This window comes from Nasonia vitripennis, chromosome 2, assembly GCF_009193385.2.
Source record: "Nasonia vitripennis strain AsymCx chromosome 2, Nvit_psr_1.1, whole genome shotgun sequence".
NCBI classification, from domain to species: Eukaryota; Metazoa; Arthropoda; class Insecta; order Hymenoptera; family Pteromalidae; genus Nasonia; species Nasonia vitripennis.
The window spans coordinates 5,902,542-5,929,087 of NC_045758.1; the positions used below are offsets into that span (position 1 = coordinate 5,902,542).

At 45.1% G+C, this 26,546-nt stretch overlaps 1 protein-coding gene across 22 annotated transcripts in view; it reads left to right on the forward strand.

Moving 5' to 3' along the window:
• Positions 1–26,546, forward strand: part of LOC100122401 (RNA-binding protein Musashi homolog Rbp6) — a 542,632-nt gene that overhangs the window by 482,595 nt on the left and 33,491 nt on the right. For 13 of the 22 annotated variants that reach the window (XM_016981711.2, XM_016981715.2, XM_016981718.2 and 10 more), the window contains 4 exons: positions 15,314–15,396; positions 15,907–15,991; positions 24,197–24,229; positions 24,470–24,571. In XM_016981711.2, coding sequence (XP_016837200.1) covers positions 15,314–15,396; positions 15,907–15,991; positions 24,197–24,229; positions 24,470–24,571 — 303 coding nt within the window. The remainder of the gene's footprint in view (positions 1–15,313; positions 15,397–15,906; positions 15,992–24,196; positions 24,230–24,469; positions 24,572–26,546) is intronic. The other 9 variants (XM_016981713.2, XM_031923214.1, XM_016981717.2 and 6 more) reach the window with 1 other exon arrangement.

Genomic DNA, 26,546 nt, shown 5'->3' on the forward strand with positions numbered 1-26,546 from the left:
CGGAAATGTGCCTTGGCTCGTTTGCCTCCCGCTTGAGTATCGCACGCAGGCCCTTCGAATATCGATTATTTTCCGACTCGAAAGTCCTTGATTAAGATCGTTAACGCAAGATTCACCCTCTACTCTCGGTCAGAATTTTTACGATTATTCAGCTCGGCTGCAGAAATAGATGAAATAATCGCTCGCGCTCCCTCCATCGCTTCCGAACTAAATTAATTACAACAGATTTACTCTCTGTCCTGCGAAGCTTCCCTCGTCCCCCTCTGTCGGCGTCCATACCTTGTTACATTTCTGTTAGCCAGAATATGTGCGGAAATTGAATCGGCAGCAGCTCCTCAGCAAGCTCTACGTCTGGCCTGCAGCTGCGAGAGAATGCATCATCATCATCATCACCGCCATACCGGCGTCTGGCTCTCTCACGGCTCCTCTCTCCCTCGCTCAGTTATTTCGGCTATTCTGACTTTTCGTGCTCGAGCAGAGCGCCGCCCGCCGCGCAGTACCACCTCAACGCTGTTGCTACTGCTCGTCGGAGGTCGATATCGTCGTAATTTGCTTACGCAGAAATTCTAGCATCGAAGAGAGGGGTGGTAGCAGCAGCAGCAGCAGCAGGAGGCATTGATTCGGCGGGCAATTAAGCTCGGATTACACTGGATAGGCCTTTGGGAGGGGGAAGAGGGGCTACGTGTCCGGACTAAATGGATACACATAGCTGAGATTACTGCGGCCGGGGCAGTATAGCGCGTAGAGCCCCTTTCTCGCTCTCCTTTAGTGTAATGCGCAGCGAGGAGCTCCGTCACTGCGAAGCGTTACAACTATACCTGTAAGACGGGCGACGCGTAGCGGAAGGCGGCCCGCAGCGGTGCCTCTAATGGCAAACCACCAGTCGTTTCCGCTACGGATGCAAGCGCGCCCTTAGGATGTAATACCATTGACCGCGCTGAGACCTACTGCTACCCTGTATATATCTTCCCCTTTGGCGGTGACGATGATACACGTATGTATACGTATGGAAGCGACCTCGCGCACAATCGCCCCGCATTAGGTTCATATGGATAGGGATATAATTAATTCGGCCGAATCTGACCGTTGTACGCGGAGAGGTGAGTTATAGAGTACCGGTAATCAAAGGTCGAGGCATCCATTATTCGTCGCTTTGTTTACGATGCAGTGTGATCGATCGTTTCATATTCTGTCGCATTTACACCTTTTCGATAAAGCAAAGACAAAAAGATACATATCCAACAGTGTTCGCGTCTAAATCCATCGAGCTCACGCCATAAACCGAGCAGCAGCAGCAGCAGCAGCAGCTCCGTAACGAGAATAATGCGTGCGCGGAGTATCCGCCTCTATTGCGTTCAAAATCCCAGTAGACGTAGACTCATCATCCTCAAGCTCTCGTCTCTCTCCCCCTCTCCCTTTCGTCCTTCTCTCTTTCTCTCTCTCTCTCGCTCTGTCTCTCTCTCTCTCTCTCTCTCTCTCTCTCTCTCTCTCCTCCGTTTCTCTACACTAGCTCTCGTCTCCTGGAAAGAGCGAGCGAGGAGCAGCAGCGGCGGCAGCAATCTACTCCGCAATTTATCTTGCGAATTGTCGGAATGTTAGAGAACTTGATGACACCGCATTAATCTTTTTAACGGCCGGTGCTCGCTAGCCGGATAAACCGCGCGCGCGCGGGGATAAATTTCAACCAATGATGAAAATATCAAGCTGCTGCTCGCGAGGGAAATGGAAAAAGTTCATTGTTGTGTATAATTTAGGCCTCTGGCTTTCTCACTCGCGATCGAAGAGTTTGTCGTTCGGGAAAACAAATATTAATCAGAGGAAAAACACCGAGAGTTATACAGTCTCTCGCATTATAATGGAGCGACCCTGCGCTTTTCGCAATTTTTCTTCGCTTTCTTCTTCCTCTTCTTCTTCTTCTTGATGAAATTACCGCCAGCGCTGCGCTGGTTTCGATTCGTTCGTGAAAACGGAAGTTTTCGCCGCCGCGAACCGTCGTTCCGCTGCTTCGCATCCTTTTCACGTAACGCTCTTATACTATATATATTCGGGGCAGAAAGAGCTACTGCAAACGCGCCGAGATGCAAGCGGAGGAAGTTGGCTGTGGAAAGGAGAGAGAGAGAGAGAGAGAGAGAGAGAGAGAGAGAGAGAGAGGGAGGCAATATTGTCGATAGCCAATCACCCAATAGCGTTTCTGCGCGTGTTTGTATTAGAAGCATTGCGAATCGAATGATTGTATGAGCGACTACTTTCGCCAACGAGCCTCGTACATATCGCTTGAACGATAACCGCATCTAAGATTGATCCGATGGAGGATTAAAAATAAAAAGCGCGCCACGTATAAATACGCGGAACGAACGATACAGCTGCGCGAGCGCAACCGAGCGCACAGTAAATACCCACTTAAATTCCGAATAAAGCGTCGAAATGGCGCGCATTTCATATAAAATACGCTATATCGACTTCATTGCAGTAAACGTGAGAGAGAGAGAGAGAGAGAGAGAGAGAGAGAGAGAGAGAGTACCGCGCTCTCCACCTTATATACACCCTCGGCAATGGAAAAACTTTTCCTCGATATCGCGGTGTACGGGAGCTCTATATACCCGCGGCGCGGGATATGCACTTGCGGGAAGAGAGAGAAAAAGGCAAAAAGATGACTCTGCATTTATGCTTCGGAGCACCCCCTCCGACGCTAGCTTAAGTAGTTTTCCTCTTCTCTATTCGCTTTTATCTTACGCCAGTAGTCGATTATCCGCACGAAGCAATAATCCTCATCGAATTCGGCGGGCGTTATGTCACTCCTATCCTCCTGTGCTTGCGCCGGCATCGGTCTCTGTGTCGGTATATATATAGTCACGGAGCGTACCGGCAATAAAAGTGCGATAAAGGAAATTTTCGCGAGCTAGAGAGAGAGAGAGAGAGAGAGAGAGAGAGAGAGAGAGAGAGAGAGAGAGAGAGAGAGAGAGAGAGAGAGGGGGAGAAATCTCCTCTCTCGGCAAAAGCGATTTTCAAGCGACTTTCCCAAGGACGGAATAAGAAGGAATAAGCAGAAGCGGCGGCAAGCACACGATAACTTTTTCTAATGTAAAATGCAGGGCGCAATATTACCGGAGTAGGAAGAAATGCGCCGGTGGTAGTAGCAGCAGCTTTGGACGATACGATAAAACTTGGACTGTAAATCAAAGACGTCGATGCGCTCCTATCTCCGTTTTCTTCTTCCCCCATACTCGCTCTTCCCTGTCCCGTACAAACACATATTTTATTGTTTCATAATAAAAGTTTTACTCTCTCTATCTCGGATGATAAGGAAAGCTGCTTCTGCTGCACGCTGCGACTGCGTTTGATACTCGACGGCCTGGCAGAAGAGCGTCGTCGAATGGCTTTTACGATCTTACAAATCTGACGGGAAGATACTGCGCTAAGTTTCCTCATCCCCCCCCCCCCCCACTCTTACCACCGCCGTCGTTGGGTTATACGATGCTTGTGCGAAAACTTTCAGAGGGAGAATGTACACACACGCGGGGAGTGCGTCTTCTTTTCTTTGCTATTTTTTTGCGCGACGATTGGCTTCGTTGCGGGCAAACTAAACGAAGCTATTAAATTTCAATGGATACGTGCGCTCGCGCAAGCTTCGGCTGAGCTCGTCGCTTTCGAGTGAAAATAAAATTTTACGAGGATTTATGAATGGGCGCAGCTTTCTCTTTGTTGTTTTGCCTATTGGCTTTATCGAGTCACGTCTCGATTTCATGTGAATTTTTTATTTTCCATTATTTTGATTGCGCGGCGGGGCGGGCTTTCCTTTCTTCGTTTTTTCGAGAGTCCCTGAAAAGTTTTAAGTTACTTACCGCACAAGGATTTCGGAAGCTGTTTGGCCAATTTTAAAACTACTCGTCGTGACTTCGGGGCTTATTGTGCGCTTCGTATTCATGAATTCGTGTTTTAAAATTTCAGTTATAAATACAACATTCAGATTCACCGAGTAAGCGCGCGCTGCTTTTTACAAAATGCGCATTGCTTTAAATCGTGGCATAATTTTTTCGTTTTCCCCCGACATCGTTTCGACAAATAAACCGACATGTAATGTAATCCCTCAGTCCTGGAATTACCAATCCAGGCAATTATTATACCCGAATAATTAATTACGTAGTCGATGGATCATCATAAGCTAGCACCAGTATACAGACAGGTGCGTAGGCGTATACACTTGCTAATAGATTCATCAAATCTCAGGGACTTTGAATCCGAAATCCGTAATTACGCAATCACCAAATCCCCATGAAGAAAATTAGTGCTGATTAGTGCGTTGCCTAAGAGACAGTATTATAATACACGAATTGCATTGGCTCATCGCGTGTGCTCACAGATACGACAATGCATAGGTGTGCATCTTCATACGCGGACGCATACAACTGGAGTAGGAGCTGTAGTAGCACTATACGCTAAGAGAGAAGAAGGAACCAGTAGCAGTAGCAGACGTGCCGGAGAGAGAGAGAGAGAGAGAGAGAGAGAGAGAGAGAGAGAGAGAGAGAGAGAGAGAGAAAGCGCTGTAGTAATTGCAGCGTAAACATTTCCTCTGGGCGCGCTGATTGCGAGACTCATTATTTCGGCGGAGCGAGAGAAGAGCAAACGTTCGGGGATGCCGTGCGTACCTCTTTCTCTGTCGCCAGCGCCTTCTACCCTGATTAAGAGCCAAGAAAGTGAGAGAGAAAGAGGGGAGTGAGATCACACTCGCGCGCGCGGGGCTCTCATTATTGCTCATAATCAAGACGCTACAATGGACGAAAAGACAGGGGCGCTCGCGCTCGCAAGCTCAATCCGCGGCTTAGCTTCTGCTTTCATCTTCTTTTACTCATTTCTCTATCTTCGCTGCCTCAGCGTAGCTAACGGCACTCTAAATAAATTTTGCCCTGCTCTCTCTCTCTCTCTCTCTCTCTCTCTCTCTCTCTCTCTCTCTCTCTCTCTCTCTCTCTCTCTGCGACGCCGCTACAATTTCTTCTTTGCGCGCGATGAAAGTAGTCGCGGGTGTCTTTGAAAACGAACGAACATTCCGCAATATTAAACGCTGCTGTCTCGTTGCCGAGCTTGAAATTAAAGATCGGCTCTCTCCCTCTCGCGGGTGTATTTTTTGATTATTAGTACAGAAATCGCTCGCTCGCGGTAATATTTTCCCAAGGAATCATTTGCTCCCTGTCGGGGCCGTCTCCTCCACTTCGTCATCTTAAGATCTTAACGGCAAAGCTTCCGCCTCGACAAAGCTCACGGCGCGCTTAATCCACCTCAGCAGCCTCTCGAAATATTGAATGGAGATGGTTTCGCACTCGGCACAGCAGAGCAGCGGCGGCCCTCTCGAACGATCCGATCCTCTTAACGATCGTGAACTAGCGAGTGCAGTTTCCTCTCTCGCTTGCGTCCTTCGACTGTACTCCCTATCTATCCATCTATCTCACCATCTCTCTGGCGCTGCAAGCTCGCGCGCGTCTATCTCTCGGCACTCTCCTAGATTAGGTTCGAGCAATTAAGCGATCTCCCGGAGTTCCTCTCTATCTCGATCTCGAGAAGAAACCGAGAGAGAGAGAGAGAGAGGGCAGATCGCGTCGAAACTTCGTTGCGCTCTTTTCCGGCCCACGTCGGATGCGCCAACTTTATTTCGAGCTTTCGTTCGCCCTTTCGTTTCACCTCTTATTATTTTCGCTATTGTAAATTATTCGATTTAAAAAGTATCGGATTAAGAGGTTGCTTAAGCTCGTGCAACGCCGCTGTTCCTTTTTCCCTTTTAATGGGTTCGACCGATCTCGCGCTGGTAAATACATAAACTGTCTGCAAATTTTATCAAGCTTCTCGTCGCTCGTGTAACTGGGCGCGTGATAAATAAAATACCTTTCAACGTGATTTCGTTTTGGCGAAATGCTTTAATTTACGCGAGTTTCTGCGATTGGCCGCTGAAATTCCGTAATTATCTTTTGGAGAGAAAAATCCGATTTCCGAGCGCTTTCAAAGATCACCTTCTTTCTTTCTCCCCTTCGCTTTGAGGCAAGCGACTCTCGACCTCGTGCGCTTCCCAATCATTAGTCACTACTGCGACGGCCGCGCTCTCGGAGATCTCGAAACGAATTTGTGGTTGAATATCCTTGACTTTGATGCATCTTCCGCGTCGAAACGATGGATTTAACGCATAAATTTTTTCTCTCTCACAGACCCGTTTGCCTCGTTTTTTCTCCTTTTTTCGCCCGTATTTCCGAGATACTTCTCTCTTTCACGAAACTTTGCTTTTCTCTCTCTTTGCCTCGAATGCTAGCTGTATTTTCCGTATTTCCTCTCGGCTTTCCTGCATCCTTATTCCTGCCTCATCACCATGCTGCTGCGGTAGCACTGGGGAATTAAAGCAGATTTTCTGCAATTAGAGCTTATCGCTATTTCTGAAAGCTTCATAAGTTGTGGGAATTGCAGCTGTCGTTACTCTACCACTACGAGAGAGGAATTAGGACAATTAACGTTCGATCGTGCTTTTCCTTCGTTTTCGGGCTTGAATGTTATCTTAATAAATTTCTGATATAGCGAAATGCGATTTCAGAAATATTTCACAAGACTTTCTTGCGCAATGCCATACTTTTCACGTTGTTTCCATCGATAAAAATTTACCGCGCGAAACACGCTTTGCGCATTATCGCATAACGCTCGGCTAATATAAGACGAAATTGACAGTGTATTGACAGAAAGCCAATAATATTCCTCAAAGGGCCCCCGTATAACTACCCATTACCTCATTACCCTACATATACCGAATCCATAATAGTAAAGTTTCGGATCGATAAAACACATAATGCAGCAGCTGCATTATACATCGTCATTAACCAAAGTGGCCAATAAAACTCTAACGAGGCCCTCTCGTGCCGCCCGAAAAAAAATTCACTTCGGCAATCTCAATTATCTTCATCCCGCGGCTCTCGTTCTCTCTCTCTCTCTCTCTCTCTCTCTCTCTCTCTCTCTCTACCTCTTTCAAGTTTCTCTCGTCTGTACATCTTATTCCCATCCGGTCTCGGACGGCATTACGTAAAACGAGGATACGCGGCCGAGTTCGGCGGCTGCGCGCCAGGTGGCCTTCATAAAGCAGAAAGCGCAGCTTGTAGCTATACGGTCGCTCTTCCTCTCGCTCTCTCGCATAATCTCTTGGTGCGCATTCGGACGTTACCGCGCGCTGCCGCTAAGACTTAAGTACCTTAATTTGGTTCGTTCGTTTAATCTCCGCCGCTGGACGCTTTGGGAAGAAGATGCAACGGCTTTCGAGCTTCTTGCGTGCGCGAAGACGGAGAGCCGAGGAGAAAAGCTCGAGCGAACAAGCGGGCGAGAGAGAAAGACGGAGAGATATATAAACGAGGTCCGCATACCAAACGAGACGCGCGACTAAAGTGCAGTTTGCAGTTGTGCATATCTTCGAATGAGTCGGCAAATATTTCTCCGCACGTGTGTCGTAGCGCTACTGTCTCTCCGGAAGATTTGAACTCGTGAGAGCGAGCGGCCGCGCCACAAGTTCCAATCGTAAAGCTGTGCAGCTACGACAATTCTCCTCTCTCTCTCTCTCTCTCTCTCTCTCTCTCTCTCTCTCTCTCTCTCTCTCTCTCTCCGCTGCAGCTCCGAAAGTGAAAATACGTGCTTTCCCAACTTTGCACAGACCGCGGCGACGACAACGGCTGACGTGCATTCATGCTCTCTGCGCGCGTGGGGGTGTTATATTGATCTGGCGAGGAGGTCGAGTGTCGGCCGAATCTTCTTTTTAACGAGCTTTGTCGCGTTCGATCGCTCTGGTCAAACTGAAAGCACAAAGTCTCGGAAAAAGTTTGATTAAAATGTAAATATTGACCGATACGTAAAGACCCGCTACAGTCCTTCTGTGGAAACATAGAGAGGAGGAGAGTGGGAAGAAGTGCTCAGCTGCGATTCATATCGAAACTGGGCCAAACTCGGATCGAACTATACTTATCCCTTTTTCCTTTCACTCCTGGCCGCTATCGGAGATTCGAATTAACAGCTTGGCTCTAACCGATAATCCACGGAAATCAAGGCTTTCCCGATGCAGTCCGATGCAAGAGATGCGCGCTGCTCTCCACCGCGACACGAGCCGAGAGCTAAATGGAGAGCTAAAACCCATCGGTATACCTACGTCGGAGAAAAACTTCTTAACCTCGATGTTCTTTTTCCTTTGCCTTTATAGTTCTCATGAATTTGTCCCGAGTATTTTCGGATCTGCCGACTCGAACGCGAATATCACGGACGTTTCTCGGGGTAAATTAATAAGAAACTTCAACTGACGTGCGACGTAATACAGCAAATGCATTCTTGGAGTTCTGCAATTTAGTGAGGCGGAAAGATATTGAATTACGAATGGAAATGAGACGAACGAGTACGCGTGCACCTCAGCAGCTCGAGCTGCTTTATTCATTTCACGTGATACACGAGGTTTTAGGGCAGCCATTAAGTATTGATGAGCCCGAAGGATCCGCGCCGGCGTCGCTATACTTCGGACCGCAGACCCCCCTGCGGTCGTCGCAGTAAATCAACAAGTTGATATCCTACTGCTCAGCTCTCGCAGGAAAGCGACGCTTGCTCGCGGAAATATGCGCATTGCCAATGACGCTCTGACCGAGCCGAACATTTCAAATTTTATGCAAGCGGGGATCGTATTTTGAGCGTCCCCTGGATGCGCCAAGTCCACCAGACAGCTGATGTTTTATTTTCAAAGCTCAAGTTGATACCGCCATAGTTATGCGAATGTCGAATTCATGAAACTATTTTCATCGACGTGCACCCACGGAAAAACGTTATTTACTCGCCTACAGATCTAGAGCGTGCGAGCATGAGAAAACAGCGAACTATGCTATATTGTTCATAACTGAATTACCAATTGAATCTTTATTCGCGGTTATTAAAGAGTCGTGTACACACTCTTTTTCCTCCTCTGCGTCAACTCACGAATGCCGACCAGCGCCGTTATCGCGCTGGCTAGCTGGCTGCGCTGCATTAAGTCTCACGCTATGACAGTCAACAATCGGCTTACCGATCCTGCCGCCCGCCTCGATTAGCCCGAAGACAAACAGCCTCGGATCTCCCCGCGCTCACGAAACACAAATATACTCGCCGCCCCCGCCTTCTCCAAGCTCTCCGCACACAAAGACACATCCAAACGTGTACACATTTTTGAGGCTATGGTGGTTCAATAATGCAGGTAAATCGAAGAAATGAATTTTCTTATCTGTCATTATCTAGTAGCGGCAAATAGCTACAAATGCCGCGAGAAAACAATTTTTGATACTATACAAGCAGGTAATTGAAAGTTCCCTCCTCAAAAATAACGAGGATATAGCAGTGGAAAGGATGAGTCACAAGCTATTATTCTTTTTCCCTTCCCTTGCAGAAAAAGGGTCGGCCGCCGATAACGTATTAATCGATTATGGAAAGAGACGCGCCGAGGAAGAGAGAAGCTCGCTAGCCAAGGATAGTAACGCGATCGGACGTTTATTGGCCACTAACTTCCTGTCTCGTGGAGCGCCGCTCTCGGGTCTGACCGATAATAACTGTTACTACTGGTGCTTTACGAGACGACTTAAAACTTCTTCTCGTAGCCGGAGACTCTCGTTGCTACTGCTGCTGCTGCTGTTCTGCTGTCTTATACGAGAGTCGACCAATTCGATGTTACTGCTTCGAGACGACGCCCCGAATGGCGTGGAATCCTGCAGCCGCGGAAATGTATAGTGTTTCTTTCGTTATATACTGACGTGCTGCGGGATCTGCATCATCTCCGTTTGACACGAGCACGTCGCGATACATTTACAACAATTTCTCACAAGGAGATTCGAACGGGCGAATATTATCATACTTTTACGAGACTAATTCTAGCAGGAAAATGAGAATATCGCTAGTACCGGAGAAACACTTGAACCCGCCGCGAAAGAGCAAGCTGGGACGACTCCTAAATTAAACCCTCGTTTAATTATTTCGGCAAAGTTGCGCTGCTCACACAAAACAAAGAAATACCTGCAGAAACAGTAGCGAACCTCCACTGAAATCAAATAAAAAGTGCATTCTCAGCGGCGCAAGTAGTCGCCAGAAGAAAAGACGCCGCGGCCGTTTCTTTGTCGTCCTCCCGCATTCCTGCACCCAGCCGTTTGTCTCTGTTAAGTCATTTTCTACAAAGTTTTCCAGCGCGGTTCGAGGATGGCACACTCGTTCCTCCCCCTTTTTTCCTTTCCTTTGCCGCCGGCGCCTCGAAAACTCGAGCGTGAAATTTGACTCTTTTCAAGAGAGAGAGAGAGAGAGAGAGAGAGAGAGAGAGAGAGAGAGAGAGAGGAGGGGGCAGTAGCTCATCTCGCGAGGGAAACAGTTTGCGGCGGTAAATTAAAATTTTCCCGGTAATTCATTTTTCTCCGCGCAGGACTCGCCAGCCTGCGAGTACTGTATAGAGGAGGGGTAAAATTTTTATATATATATATATATATATATATATATATATATATATATATACGCGTTCCGTCTCTTACTGCTGCTGCTGTTCCAGCGGCATTATACCGAGCGATATTTAACGAGGAATTACCGGGGAAGAGTAAGCCAAGCTTTTCCCGCATTATCTCTCGCCGCCGCCGCGGCTCGCTCGCTCGCTCTCGCTGACTCAGTTTCGCCGGTAATCCGGCACTATTCTCGAGCGCAACGGAACTCGAAACTATCCCGCGAGCTTTCCTTCTTCTCTCCCCCGCCTCAGTTTCTATACCGTCGAGCTTTTCTCCCTCCTCTAGCCGCCCTCTCTCTCTCTCTCTCCACTTGCACGACTTCTTAATTCCCGGCTCGCGCGAGCGCTTCTTTCTTCCGCGTTTTGCAGCCCCAGCGAGTACGGCAACTTTTTTTCCCGTTATCCCTCTCGTTCGCGCTGTGTGTTCTCTTTCTTTCGGCCGTTTTGCCGTGTTACGATCGTGCATGGGCTGGAAGAGTGAACGAGAAGTGTGGGAGAGAACGTTGCTCGCGGCTTTCGTTATCGCGCTGCGTGTACCGCGCTGTGTTCGACGAGCTTAATTCCATGAGTAATTACCGATTCCACCACTGCGTCGGGGTGATAAATGTCGAATATGACCCGTGGATTAATTCCGAGAATGCTTTATGATGGTATCGCCGCTCTAAGCTGATTTCGCAGGTTATAACTCCGTTGGTTATCGCCTGTGTACGTACGTTCGCGAGTGATAACGTGCAAGATCTAGATTAAGCCGAAACCGCGTTTACGTCCATTTGAGAGTTTTAAAATCTCACGTTGCCTATTAACAATACCGGGTAGAGAAAAGCCTTTTAACTCTCTCGACGCAACTGGAAATTCACTCGCGCAGCTTTTAAGCCTTAACTCGAGTCGGAATGGCTTGCAAGGTCGCCATTACACTCAAACGGCTGAGAGAAAGTGCGCGACGCCGTGCGTGTATCGCGCGAAAAAGGCGTGGAGCGAAGAAAGCAGCGTCTCGAGGACGAAGGTGTGATGGAAGAAACGAGTGCGTCGGAAGCTTGATGGTGTGAAAAAAGCACTTTGCCAGTTGCGAGTAGGCAAAAAGATGCTACTTCGGCATCACACCGCGCGCAATGCATTCACAGATTTCCTTCTCATTCTTTAAGCTAGTTTTGAACAAAAGACAAAGTCGCAGTCCGAAAATTAAATACGATCCACTCGAGAAGTACACAGTAAAAAGTAGAAGAAGGAGACAAGCGCTTTCTCGAGCTGGAAAATAAATTTTGCACTTCAAACGAATATATAAGCCCGGCGAGTTAAACTCGGGGGGGGGGGGGCATAAAACTCTAGCACATCCTTTTGCCGACGTTATAAATGAAAATTAGAAAACGTCATCTCTCCCACTAGGCTCCGCCGCGTACGCTTTATACCCGCCGCCAAAGTTAAAGCTCCGGCGCTCATAGCGCGCGCCCATGAATTACTCCTTCATCTCCCTTCTTTCCACGACGCTCTCTCGGCGCGGGCTAGCTCCAATCGTTCGCGCTGTTATTGAAAAAGCAGTTTCCTCAAAACCCTTTACTCGCCGACGACGAACTGCGCAGCGCTCGATCTCGCGAGCGGGTTTTTCCCTCGTTCTTTTTTATCGTCGATGAGAGAGCGAGAGCGAGCACATCTGTCGTCCACTCTCTCTCTCTCTCTTCGTCGTTCCCATAAAAAAGAGGGTTGAGACGAACGGGCAGATGACGGAATGGCTGTGTGCAGCGGCCTGGACACACAGGCTCGGGCTCGCTGAGTTCGCACTTTTCTTCATCTCTCGACGACGGTGTGAAGGTAACGCCGCGAATATATATATTCCGCTTCCTTATGAAAATTCGAACGGAAGGACGATCGTGAAATTTATTAAGATCTCCGCCGCCGTCGCCGCGGCGCGCGATGATCGTAATATACTTCGACGACTCGGGGAAAAGAGAGCGCCGCCGCCGCCGCGCACTTTTTCTCGACTTCTGCAGTTTCATCCAATTTTTCTCTCGACGCGACGGCTCCGCCGCGTTCGTTGCAAATTTACGCGCGCGACTCCTCGCGCGACGTCGCGTCTTTTTATGCTACAGCCCCCGCGCTACTGGGACGCGATATTAGAATTTTCTTTAACGAATGCAAATTTTACGCTGATTATTAAAAAATGAAAACTAGCATAGCGCCCCAGCTCTCGACTAATTTTGCCAATAAACGTCGAGCGCCGCCTCGCGCGTTTTATTATTTTCCAATCGATAAGCCGCTTGTAATTCCTTATCTCAAAAGCAGCGCCTTATAAGGGAGTGAAAGAAAAAAAGAACGTATTACACGGCGCAAAAAGTGTCACGCGCGCGTAATTCGCCTGCTGCATATTAATCGGAAATCAATAGGGCAAACGTCGAACGCTGTATAAGCTTCTCTCTCGGCGCTACCGCGCGGATCGTTAGCGTGACAAAACATCTCTGAGCGACGACGGCTGGCCGCGCGATATATTTTGCCGCTCGAAACTACCGGCTCTAGCCTGCTGCTGGCCCAGGAAATCGGAATATCATTTGCGTCCGGCGTATGCACGCAGATGTAATTTGTGGTGCGCGTGCGAGGAGATGGAGCGCATTAATTCCGCGCGATGTATCGCGTTGAATTCCTACATGCGTCATTTGCTCAGAAAGCCGGTAAAACGTTGGCTTGTCGTCGTGCTCTACGCGCGATAAATTTTCCACCCCGAGCTTTGCGTGGGTGTACGTATAACTTTGCTCTCCGCACTGCGCGCACGAGCTTGAAAAAAAGGACAAAGCTGCGTGTACCGCGAGCGCGCGCCCGGCTTAATATCGAGGGTGTGCGGGGTTGCGAGCTTCGTTATTATGATGTTTAATCGGATTCGTCGCTTGGCTTTTTTCTCTCTCTTGCGTTGTGCGCGAACTTTCTAATTACGCGAATAGTTCCCGCTTTATCATCTTTCCATTTTCCTTGTGTGTGACCATGATACACCGACTCTCGACTGTTTAATTTTCCCGCTTTGAAAAATCGACCACGAGCACAGAGCTTTCTCTCTCTCTCTCTCTCTCTCTCTCTCTCTCCCTCTCTCTCTCTCTCTTGAGATTAAGTTGCTAATAACCTCTCGTGAGGCGAGTGAATCTGGCCATAATGCCGGCGTCTCTTGTCTCTATAGCCCGGAGCGCTGCATCACGCAAGAGCTCGCCAGTTAAGGAAAAGCCCTGCAGGACCAGCACGAGTGCGCGTTTAATAGACCGCGGCGGTAACTAGTTTAATGTTACACCAGTGTGTCGGAACATACCGGTCGGCGTTCCCGCTTCACTCCCCTTCTTGTTGCGAGCCTCTCTCTTGAGAGTGCTTGTGTGTTTCAGTAGCTTACGCCTGCACTGAGCGAGAGCTCGCCGAGTTAGCTGACTGGCAGAGAGAGTACTATAAATTACATAAATGAAGTAAACCCCTTCCTCCGCCTGCCTGTTTGGTTTCTCCTCGCTCGAGCGGACGTCTTAGCAAGTTTATAACTTGATCACTGAGAAGACGACGGCGTGGCTCCGCTGCTGGCCTCTACCTTGTTTCCTTTGCTCTACGTCTTCTTTGTATCGTGCGCGCAGACGTCGTTAACTGAGAAAGAAGAAGGTGCAGAGAGAAATGAAATTGGATGAGATGTAAAAGATGAGGTCAGAGGGAGCTTCTCTTTCAAGTCCGCGCGCACGTTTGAAAATAGCTACATTTTCATACAGGTTTTACATTCGCGCTGATTAGCGCACTTCACAATCCTCGGAAACTTTTTCTCCAGCCTCGACAAAGAAGGTACTGGGTCAGCGGCTCTTTGCGTGCACGCGCGTGTGAAAAATGTCCTAAAAGTGCAATATTTAAATTCCATCGTACGTTTCTATCTTCAGCGCCGGGAGATTCGAAAAAAGCAGCCCGTCTGGCCTCCTTCTTTCAGGGGCTGCGCCTCCGCAGAGACTCGCTCTGCGGAGTTATACGAGCGACTCGCGGCGACGGTGTCGGCCAGGCGCGCACTTAATTACGGCGACGGAGCAGCGGTCGACGCTCTGGCACTAACTCTCGGCACGCTTATCTTAGGCGTCATCGCGCCCGCGGATTCATAACTCCCGCGAGCCTAGATAACTCGGGCTCGAGGTGCGAGAGTTACGACTGCAGCAGCAGGCCTATGACGAGATTAAAATCAGCCCGGAAAAAGGCGTTGGAGAACTTTTTAATAACTCGTTCGGGCCATTCTTGATTAAGTCGAAAGTGGTCGCGAAAGATTTTCGCCGCTAAATATGGTCGCTTCAACGGCGAGCGTCCCATTCATTATTAGCGCTGATATAGCCCTGTAGCAAGAAATTCGTCGCACTCCGTAACGACGCATAAATACTTGAGCGGACGTTGTATGTAGCGAAAAGTATATTATTAAAATTCAGCTGCACTCTGCTCATTAAAATGATACGATTCAATTTCTCAGTGCATTTCATTTGGAATCGAAGCCCGCACACTCGTCGTCGAGCTCAGAGCAGCTGCGCTATTAATAAACCAGAGCTTTTCCGCGAAATGCAGCAGCGACAACTGCGTCGCGGGCTACTCGCGCGTATATAGCAGCAGGAAAAAAACAATCGCAAAAGTCAATACAATGTGTGGTCGTCGGTCGGTCGGTCGTTGGGTAATCTAAATTTACCCGCTGATTACGTGTCTTATTAGTCCCGAGAAGCATTGTTCTCGTTTTCTTGACCGCTAACGAACCAGCTCCGCTCTTGCTCTCCCAGAGTGAGCTGCGAATCGATTTTCCTCTCTCAAACTCGCAAACTCAAACCTTGTCCCTCTTTTGTGTTTCAGGTTTCGGCTTCGTCACGTTTCAAAGCGAAGACGTCGTCGACAAAGTGTGCGAAATTCATTTCCACGAGATTAACAACAAAATGGTGAGTGGACTATACTGATGATTCTCTCTTTCTCATATATGATACGTGTGTGCGCACCTCCTTCAAAATTCGTCCCTCTAGCTTCTTCTTCTTCTTCTTTATCCTGGGAGAGAACACGAGGAGAGAGAAGTTCGCTGGCCGGAATTAATTTCCCCTATAATCGAGCGAGCCCAAGGCCATTCTAGTACACGTACGTCCACGCGGCTATTTGTATTTGGCATACACGAATCGACGTACGCGCGCGTATGTCCGCTGCATGTGGGCGCAAGCGTTGGAAAGCACACGCCAGGCGATGCCCCCTTGTCGCTGCTATGACTCTCTTCTCTATCTCTCCTCTGTATACCGTTGCAGTGCCTCTCTGATGCGATTTAGACATTATCGAGCTGAAACTGTTTACCCTCGCGCGCGCATACGCCCCTTTGCCCCCTCATATTTTCCTCATATTCATCGCGGCTCTATTCAAACAGCTCGAATTTCGTCGAATCGAATAATCTTAAATCTGTGTTTCAGGTTGAGTGCAAGAAGGCGCAGCCCAAGGAGGTGATGCTGCCGGCGAACCTGGCAAAGACGCGAGCAGCCGGCCGAGGTGCTTACGGTGAGTTGGTGATGGTCGCCCAGCCCCCGGGGAGCGCAGCCAGCGCCGCCGCCGCGACCTATCGCTACGCGCCCTATCCCTTGCCACCGTCGGCCGCAGCTGCGGCTGCAGCGGCCCACGCAGCCGCCGCCGCCGCCGCCGCTGCGGCCTCGACCGGCCACCACCACCACCAGGCCGTCTCCCACCACCACATCCCCGCCGCGCACGCGCTTCTGGCCCCGGGCCTTGTCGCGACCGCTGGCACGACCCAGCAGCCCTCGCCCGCCTCATCGGCCAACGCGGCCGCCGCAGCCGCCGCTAGCTATCAGTACGCCGCCGCGGCAGCGGCCGCTGCAGCTCAGGCCCCGACCGCTGCCGCGGCCCAAGCGGTCTACGACGTCAAGCGTGCTCTGGCGGCGGCCGCAGCCGCGGCAGCTTACAGGCCCCATTCAGGGGCAGCCGCAGCTGCTGCCGCCTCGAGGGCCGCGAGCTTGACCTACTCGATGAGCGATCTACTGGGGGTGCAGGGCTTGGATATGGGAGCTGTTTATCACCCCCTGGGACCGACCATCGGGCTATGACCGACGACTATTCTCACTCCGCTGTCGAGGCCTCAGTAGGTTGACTGGGGGGAGGTTGACTATTTTTTACGAAAATTTTTGTTCAGGATTCGGTGTAACCGAAGAATTAGGCATATCGTTCTTTTCTATCGAAACTAAAATCTCTTAAGGATATCACACCAACGATTTAGTTCTGTAGCTTAACTGTATACAAAATGAATGCCTTAAGGGCGTCCGACTTGAGCATCAGTCATCGCGAATATCTGAAAAATTATCAGTGATTTTTCACAAACCTGTGAACAGTTTTTGTACAACGACTCAATTTCTTGTGATTTACTGAAATGTGCCACTTAGTAGCGGTAGATGTATAGTTACGTCGAGAGATTATAAAAGTAGATAATTGAGACACAAGTTTTTTAGTGAATGACGTGCCAAAAATTAATGCTCTAATCTAGAAAGAAATCGACTTATAAACTCTAATTTTGTCTAAAAGAAAATACTGTAGTGAAAGTTAGTTTTAACTCTAAAGTGAGATGTGTTTTTGAACAAAACATGTGTTGACATATCGAAAAGTGCAATCATAATGTAGCTAGCGAATAAACTTTTAAACGATTGGAAATCAAAGATACAAATCGAGTTCTAAAAGGAGACTGCTCAACGTACTCAGTTTAGGAACACTGTGATCGTAGTGACAGAATTTCGAAAGGATTAGCAATAACAAAATTTTTAGATAGGTAACATACGATAGTAGAGATATAAAAAGCGGTTAGATTAATCAGAGTAGTTACCGATGAGGCCTCACTTTTGATATAGATAGTCGAGACGCAGTTCTAGTCGAAAAAAAGAAACAAATCGCGTGAAACCGGACACATCACAAAAGACTGGTAGATAATTCCTAGTGAGTAGCTTAGTAGGACAATAAAGTGTTTAATAGAGTAAAGTTGTGACAGTCAACGAGTTCAAAAGTATAACGAAAAGTATTAAACGCAGTCAAATTATATTTATATTTACATGTGATTTTTATTTACGAAACGATGAATCGAGAAACTTATTTTGATAATTTACATATTTTAACTTAAAAGAACCGAAGAGTATTATAAGAATGAAGTTAAAACGAAAAAACAAACTTGCGCAAAGCAAGTAAAAAAATCAGTATTAAAGTATATTCTAAATTGGTAATATATTCGAATACATCGTTGCCCTTGAAATCAAGTGGCCGTAGCATATAGTCAATATCCAATAGCTATCATAGCAAAGCTAATAAAGGGTGTATTCCGTTTTGCCGTTTTGCCAGTACTGGCAGCAGCGCCAACAGCGGATTATATTGGAACGTTCCGTTTTGCGTTTCAGCACTACATATCGGAACGTTTCGTTATGTCTCGAGAATCTCGAGACAAAACGGAATACACCCAAAGACAAAGAGGACAAACGACTACGTCAGGAAAAGATTACTTATAGTTTAGCTTGAATAGCGTGCCAAAAATCCAAACTTGCCATCGAACAGTAAAGATTGTAGCTCTTAGCCATCCAAAAAGTCATCTAATTTCGCGAAAGCGTCGGACAACACGTCGGATCCTTTCGCGAATGAGTCAAAGCGAGAGAAAAATGTCCTTGCGTTTACACTTGTATATTTTTATAAAAGAAAAAAAACTTGTTTTTGAACTCTCGCCTCGGGCGCGAGAATTTGGACGTATAACACATACACACAACGCATAAATGTATAAGTTAGCGTTGAATCGAGCTCTCTCGGCGCGCAAGCGACAGATTGGCACGTGCGGAAATATATATATATATATATATATATATATATATATATATATATATATATATATATATATATATATATATATATATATACACACGCTGCAGACATTTTCATTCTCGCTTGGACGAGGAAGCGAGAAAGAAAGCTCATTTTTCGTCCTGGCACCAGAGCCAAGATTTCTTTCTAGCTCCCCCCCTCTCAATTCTCGCGCGTCGCTGGCGCGCGCGCGCGAGCAAAAAAGCGCGTATGATGAAAACATACATGCGCATACTTTCCAAATAGGCCCATACGAGCGTGCAACGTTCGCCGCGCGCGCGTGATTCATTTCTTCTTCCCCGCGAGCTTCTTCCGCAGATTTTGTTCTCTTCTTTCGTATAACCGGCGTCGAATATGAAAATACTCTCTTGTATACTCAAATGCATGCCTGCTTTCCAGATGATATTTCTATAAATGTATAATCGTTATTGTCGAAATAAATACTCACACATAACCTCGTGCACAAATTAACAAACTCTTTTTTTTCGAATAAGTGCAAATACAAGCATACCTGACCCGAAACGAGGAGAAAAAAGGGGGTAGACATATACACACATACGTGTGCTTGGGCGAAGAGAGAAATAGTCTCGAGAGGGATGGCGGCAGCTGCAGCGCGCTCGCGGTGACGAATGGCGACGAGAAAAGCGAGCGCTCTGCGTTGGGAAAAAGGAAAGTGGCGCTAGTCGCAAGCGCGTTTTCTCTTTTCTCGCCGCAAGAAGAAGAGGGTGTACAGCGTGCGGCGCGAAAGCAATACGCGCGAGCGGGGTCGAGCGAACGAGTGCACATAGCGCGGTAAAGGCGCGGGTTGTCGGTGGTGAGAGAGAAAGAGAGAAGCCGGAGGAGGAGTGGCTGGCGCTCGCAGAAAGTTTACCTCTTATTCTCGCCACGCCTTTTGAGAATATTTTTCGCTAGTATAATACAGATACATATATAATAATTATAATAATTGTATTATTGATATTTAATGATGACATGATGATATATATGATGATGATGGAGAACTTCATGAAATTTCATAATGCCAAATGATCGAACGTTATTATATACGACAAAGTGAAGGACGATTTGAAACTGAGAGGAACAGTATTCTATTTAACGATAATATATATGTATATGATTATGAAGTATATATAATATACACGCACGAGGACAGAAAAAAGCTTATGAAAAGATACATATATGTATTGAATTCTATAATATGCAAGTATACGTACATGTATATATACATACACGTATAAATTTCTTATATATATGTATATTTAACGAAAAGAATTGGATTTGATATAATTATTTACATATAATATACATGCATACATGTACTTATATTTATGAAAGAGAAAGATATTTGTTCTAGACAATGGCAATATACTGTTTTATACCTATCTGATGACGATGACAGAACGATATAGCACTTGATATTATATATTAATATTGATATATTTTATGAAAGCAGCATTACATATTATTAATTAGTTTTTTGTAATAGTTCTCTCTATATTCGTCGAGATATTTAGGTTAGGTAATTTATATTTATATACACACACGCACACGTTTACACATGTGTACACGGGGAGAACAACGAGACAAGGGAAAATTCCTCTGCAGACTACATGACACTGACACATAATCTAACTAAACACTCACTGCTATACGCTCAGAGAACAGTTATTTATTCATTTTGGGGCAAGTGAATACCTGAGAAAAGTGATAACGCAAAGAATATACATGTAAATTTGGTATGTAACTTGCTACAAAATAAAATAAGTGCAATCAACTTGACAAAAATATTGGATAAAGTGGTTAACGAAACTGATGAAATTAATCGTTAAAAAATCTCTTATCTATGTTTTTACTAGAATGTAGATTTTTAGTAGAAAACGGCTTCATCGATACTTTTGGAAATGCCATATTTTACGACTTCTGAAAAACACCCCACGTAAAAACTCCCTGTAAAAACCGATTGTCGATTTCTACTAGAAACATAGTTCCTTATAATTAAACTATGCATATTTAGAAAACTATTTCAGAGTATTACGTCTAGGTAATATCGCAGCAAGGAAGACATTCTCTGGGTGTAAAACAAACATGAAACATTATTAGTCTTAAATTATGTATATCAACAGATCTAGGCGATCTAGGATCCATTTAGTTAGACGAGAATCTATAATTTATTTATTGCGTAAATCTATATAAAGTAATAATATGTTCCTAAATATCATTGAGATCTCTAGACAGTAAAAACCATAGATTTGAAGGAGAGTCGTTTTAATATCTATATAAATGCCGTTAGCTTTAGAACTATGTCTTAGGTACTTCTCGCCCGGAAGAATTTCGCGTCGAGACGCCAAAAAGTATAGACAACCAGAGTAGCATCAGCAGCCTCTCTCTTTCTCGCGCGAGTGTCAAAAACGCAGCGCTTATCGCGATTAAATTTCTTCCGCGGTTCTTCTGGTCCTTTTTCTTGCTTTTTGCCGGTGAATGCGCGACTACCGAAAGCCTGGCAGCCGTCGTTTCCTTGAAAAAAAAACACGAAAAAAGTGCCGTAACTGCTGCTGCTGCAACACTATGCTCTCTTCGAGAAAGAAAGAAAACTGCGCTGCCGCTTTTGCTGCTTTCGGCTTCGTCAGTTTCCGGAAGGACATTATTTTCTTTCTCTCGGTATTTTCTTGATTAATCCAGTAGTTGCGACTACGGGCTGTAAGTGATTTCGAAGAGTGCTGCTCGTTTGCGAAGTAAATAGCTGCTCGAGTAGCAAGCCGTCGTCGCTGCATCTACTTTTGCCCGTTTCTTTTTCTCCGCTGTTTTTGCAAACGGCCGAGTAATCAGTAAAGTTTATCAGTGAAGATCCACTGGAACTTTTCAACTTGGATTCTTGGTTTCTTTAATTCAATTACCGAACCCAGGAGACAAAGAAAAAGTCCTTTCGGATTTTTTACATTGCTTCTTTTATACTATGTTTCCGTCAGCGCATCAGTAAAGACTAACGCAATTTTCTCGTCGTGTACACGCGTGTCTAAGTCGATCGTCGCGTGAAAATTCTTCCGGAGAGAATGCACAGAAGAGCGGCTGTAATAAAACCTACATATATATATATATATATATATATATACCTATTACTTAAAAATCTACGTTACATAGTTTATATATACGTATTATTATTATTATCATTATTATTATACCTCTTTGAAGAGTATAGACTAAAATACATATATCTATACGTAAACCTTATTTATATACCTTATAATACCTGTCCACCTTAATTACTTGTCATAGTATTTAACACTTCTTAAGCTACATAGCATCATTATACTTAATATTAATGCGTGAGACGTGTGTCCTAGAAAAGTACGTACTTTGCCTAAGAGGCGCAACACTGTCAGTTTCGTAAGTAGAAAACTTAACCATGAGGTTTTTCGTTGTTTAACTCTGTATAAAATACTTTTTTTTTAATCACCAAGCTTCATAATTACTATAATAACATAGTTTGGGCCGGATTTTGATTTGGTACGTGTGAGCTGAGACAATCGCAAGCTCGTGGAAGACACGCCCGCTCGTGGAATATGTACTATTACAAAATCGAAAAAAAGAAAACAAAACAAATTCGAGTAACCTAAAGCTTTAACAATGATTTTCGCACTGCACGAAGAGGCCCAGACCGAGGGCAATTTTTCTTCTCGACCCGCTCCGGCGTTAGATTCCGAGAACACGCGCAGCGGCACGTACACTCTCGCGCTCTGAAATTTGCGTATTCAATGCAACCCCGCGGCGCGTGCATTCAAAGTTCGCTCGATTGAAACTTAAAGGCGAAGAAACGCCGGGCTCCAATGAATTTGCCGCGAGGAAACCGCGATCTCATATGCACGCACGCAACACTTGCCGCGCTTCTATACTGCTATTCCGTATAAACACACTTGGGGCGAGCGGGCGCGCAGTCTTCCACGAGCCCGACCAACACACCCACACACCCGCACACTCGCATAGAGAGAGAAACAGCGAGAGAAAACATTACGTAGGCAAAGAAAACCTATGTAAATTTAAAGGATTTCCTCGGCTCGCCCGTCCCACAGAAGAGATTCGCTCCGCGGGAGAAGTTGGCGGAGTAAGAGAAAGAGCGAGTAGCGACGCAGTTTTTGTTCAAAACTTGAGAAAAGAACGTCAGCAAAAGACTTGAACAAACATATATGTATACGACATTAGTAGATTGAGATATCGCGTTTAAACGCGTTTATTAAGATGATTGTGTAACTTTCCACGTATACTTTTTGTCTCTCGGTTAATTTAGAGATAATGACGCGCGATGTATAAGCTGTTGTTTTGTGCAATGTATAGAGCCATTCTTTTTTGACAACGCGAAAATTGTTATTGATTTTTTCGTTGTTTGCGATAACTAAAAGCACACGCAATTGTTGAATGGATCTTTGTATCTCGAAAGTAATAAACGCATCTGTCTATTCGTATAAAGCAAATATTACGCACGTAAAGATCCAAGCTTGCACTGATAAACTGCACAAAATAAGCAGAATAATATATGAAATAAAAATATGATTATTTGAAAACCAAGCAAAATTGAATTGTCTTCATTTATTATCGCCAGTTTCCATTCGCTTTTTTCGCATTCATAAACAGATATGCTAATGGATATAAGAGCAATTGCCAAAAACTGACGTTGTGCGCTTGACATAATCGAAAACCAGCCCTGTAGAAACCATTAGGTACGGAATCACTAATACTATTAATATGTATCAGTGTATCTCATTGACTATAGAAATAATATATAATTATATATCTAAATGCTCAATACTCGTAATATTTTGCGTGTGCGCACCGCGCGAGTGGTGCGCGAATATACTACATAGAATAGTTAAATGAGCTAGTAGTGTAGATTGTGGTCGGTGTTTATTGATATCAATATTGTATCGTCAATATATAAACGAATAATGTATATGTCGTAGTAAGATTGGCAGGTGTTCCTAATTCGGCGCATAACGTGTAGACTCGTGAATGATGGTAGTAGCGAATCCGATACTGCAATATTACGTTACGAATTTCAGTATGCATACTGCAATAACTTTGGATGCCTGTATTGGGAACTTTGCCAATCGTATAGTTAATATCTAATAAGCTGTGTTAGAAAGCATAGAACATTTAACCTAACCGGTAATTATGTCATTAACTAATATACCTCTAAGGCTACATAATAACCATAGACAATTTAGGAAGGTTTCTTTTGTCGTAGATTGAGATATATTTTTTATATAATCGTCCGCGCGTAGTTAATTAGTTACCTATTTATACGAGAATTAGTCGATTACGCTAGTCGAGCGATCTAGTCAAAGTCTTAGTTGTGTGGTCTTTATTAAATTAGTGTCAAATTATGAAATTTCATGAATGCCTTTTTCTTTTGTTTACTTATTTCTTTATCTCGATCTGTCTATCTCTATCTCTCTATCTATATTTACTATGTTTCTTTTTTCTGCCTTTTTTACGTTTTTTTTCCGTCAATATCACATTTTTCTAACCTAGTCGCTTTTATAACCCACATGAATCTTTTCTCACTGGTATTTTTTAATTCTACTCAAAGATAAATAAGTTCACGAAAGTGTTCGAACCGAAAATTTTTCATTCAATACTTTTTTCATACATTTTTTGTTTCTGAGTTTCGATGAGATCAATAGAAATAAAAAAGAAGTCGGCTCAACGTGAATGAACAATTCGGCTGCATACATATTCAAAATTTTACGTTACCATGATGTACGCATAACTTTTGAAAAACTGGAGACTTATTGAGCATTAAAAAAAAAAGATAATCAATCTCTTCTGCACTTTACGAGTTATTAATCAACATTTTCTTTTTTCTCTTTATAGACTTTATGTGGTCCCTGGGAGCATTACCAGATGGTAAGTAAAATACGCATATTTTACGACCCGATAACTTTTATCCACTTTTACGAGGCACCAGCAGGCTTATCAATTTGCGCAAACGAAATAAATTTGAAAGCTCTGGTGCTCTCGTGTACGGAGAGAGGGAGGGAGGTATCGATGGTCAGCCTCTAGCCTCCTTCTCTCTCCCTATCTTGTCCCCCCCAATATGGCAATGTAGATCATTGCCCCAAGATCTCGATACTTATTGTAATGCAGAAAATTGCGCCCTGTTCACAGGCTTCCCAGCGGCGTACGCGGCATACGCGGCGGGCCGCGGCTACTCCGGCTACCCGAGCTTCGGACTGCCCTACCCAACAGGTAACCACCTTAGCTTTAACCACCTTAACCAACTGAACCACCACCACCACCACCACCACCATAATACTACCACGGCAGCGGCAGCTGCTGCAGCCCAAGCTCACCATGCTCACCATGTCGCCGCCGTCGCTGCTGCCGCTGCCGCTGCTGGCAGCGGTGGTAACCACCAGCATCACCACCACGCGCCCAGCAATGCCCTGAACCACCTGAACTTGAACCACCACGTGCAGGCGGCGCCAGCGGCGGTGGTGGCCGCGGCCGCTGCTGCCGCCGCCGCTAGCGGCCATCATCACAATCCCGCCCCCACCGCACTCTTCTACCATCCCAATATGGACCTATACAACGCCATGCCTCTGTGAACTAACTCCATTATGACGATTATCCATGTCGTCCACGTTGATGCCGATGCCGCTCTTGCTGTTGTTCTTGTTGTTGTTGCTGTTATTGTTGTCCTAACAATAATTGCCCCGTCGCTCGTATCGACGACGACGGGCTTTATTAACGACTCGCTCAGTTATAAAGCACGCTGCTGCTGCTATAACTATCACTACTACTACCACTACTACTACTATTACCACCACCACCACTACTACTATTACTACTGCTACTATTACTTAACTACCACCGCTACTCTCTGGCCTGTCGCCTCTGCTACCTTACTAATGATAAACGCGCTGCTGATAACGATCAAGCTCGCGCTAAGAGGGGCCGACGATGAGCGAGGGACAGCAGCTATCCACACACACGCGTTGGAGCGCCTACGCTGCCCGAAAGCGGATGACGATAGTTAGCCTGCGTCTGCTCGGTGCAGCGCTAATTAGGCTTTGATCAGCCCTGATTCTTCATGCGTCGCTATCTCATTGCGCAACCGCGAGTTATTGGCTCACCCGCGCGTGTGCTCGTGTATGCGTAGACATGTATACCTTATATCATACTTGTTGGTTTATACACTCGTAGAGATATCCATTTCGGGCTAAGCTTTTCCAAAGCCCAAAGCCATTCGCGCTTCAACGCGGTGTGTACGATTTTTATCGGTTTTTTCTTTCGAGCAGCAGAGATACACGCACACACGCGCACAAAAAGTCATTCGGCTACGAGGAGGCGAGTTTCACGAATTTTTCGTCCAAGCGACAAAAGTATATTTAGACAGATGATCTGCCCGTATCAGATATAGTCATTGAAAACCTTTTGAGGTCAGAGCTTTCGTTTCCAAGCAAGGAAACTGTACAAAATTATACTGCGAGTTGATTCGACGTCAAAGTGAGGCTTCGAATCGCGCGAATCGACTCTTTTTTATTTCATAGAACGACCGCGTTTTCGAAATGAATCAAGTGAACGCGGTTTTAAATTTATAAATACATAATATTATACACGAGGGGTGTATCGATACATGAAAATTGCATGTGCAATTTATATAAGTTGATCATTTGTATGACAGTGATTTTAAGAATGAATATATTAATGATTAAAATACCGCACGGATGTCTACAAGACACCTATATATTATATAAGTAAATAATAAATTATATGTGTATAAATACGGCAATTAAACTTTAATATATATATATATATATATATATATATATATATATATATATATATATATATATATATATATATATATATATATATATATATATATATATATATATATATATATATATATATATATATATTATATATATATATATATATATATATATATATATATATATATATATATATATATATATATATATATATATATATATATATATATATATATATATATATATATATATATATATATATATATATATATATATATATATATATATATATATATAAGTAAATAAATTAAGCTGTTGGGTGAACGTATTATATATAGAACGAAAAAACGACATGACGTTGTGCCGAATTAAATGACGAGTATATAAATTACGCATACTATAAAATATTCAATAAATATACACATAAATTTACGCGCGGTTTTCGA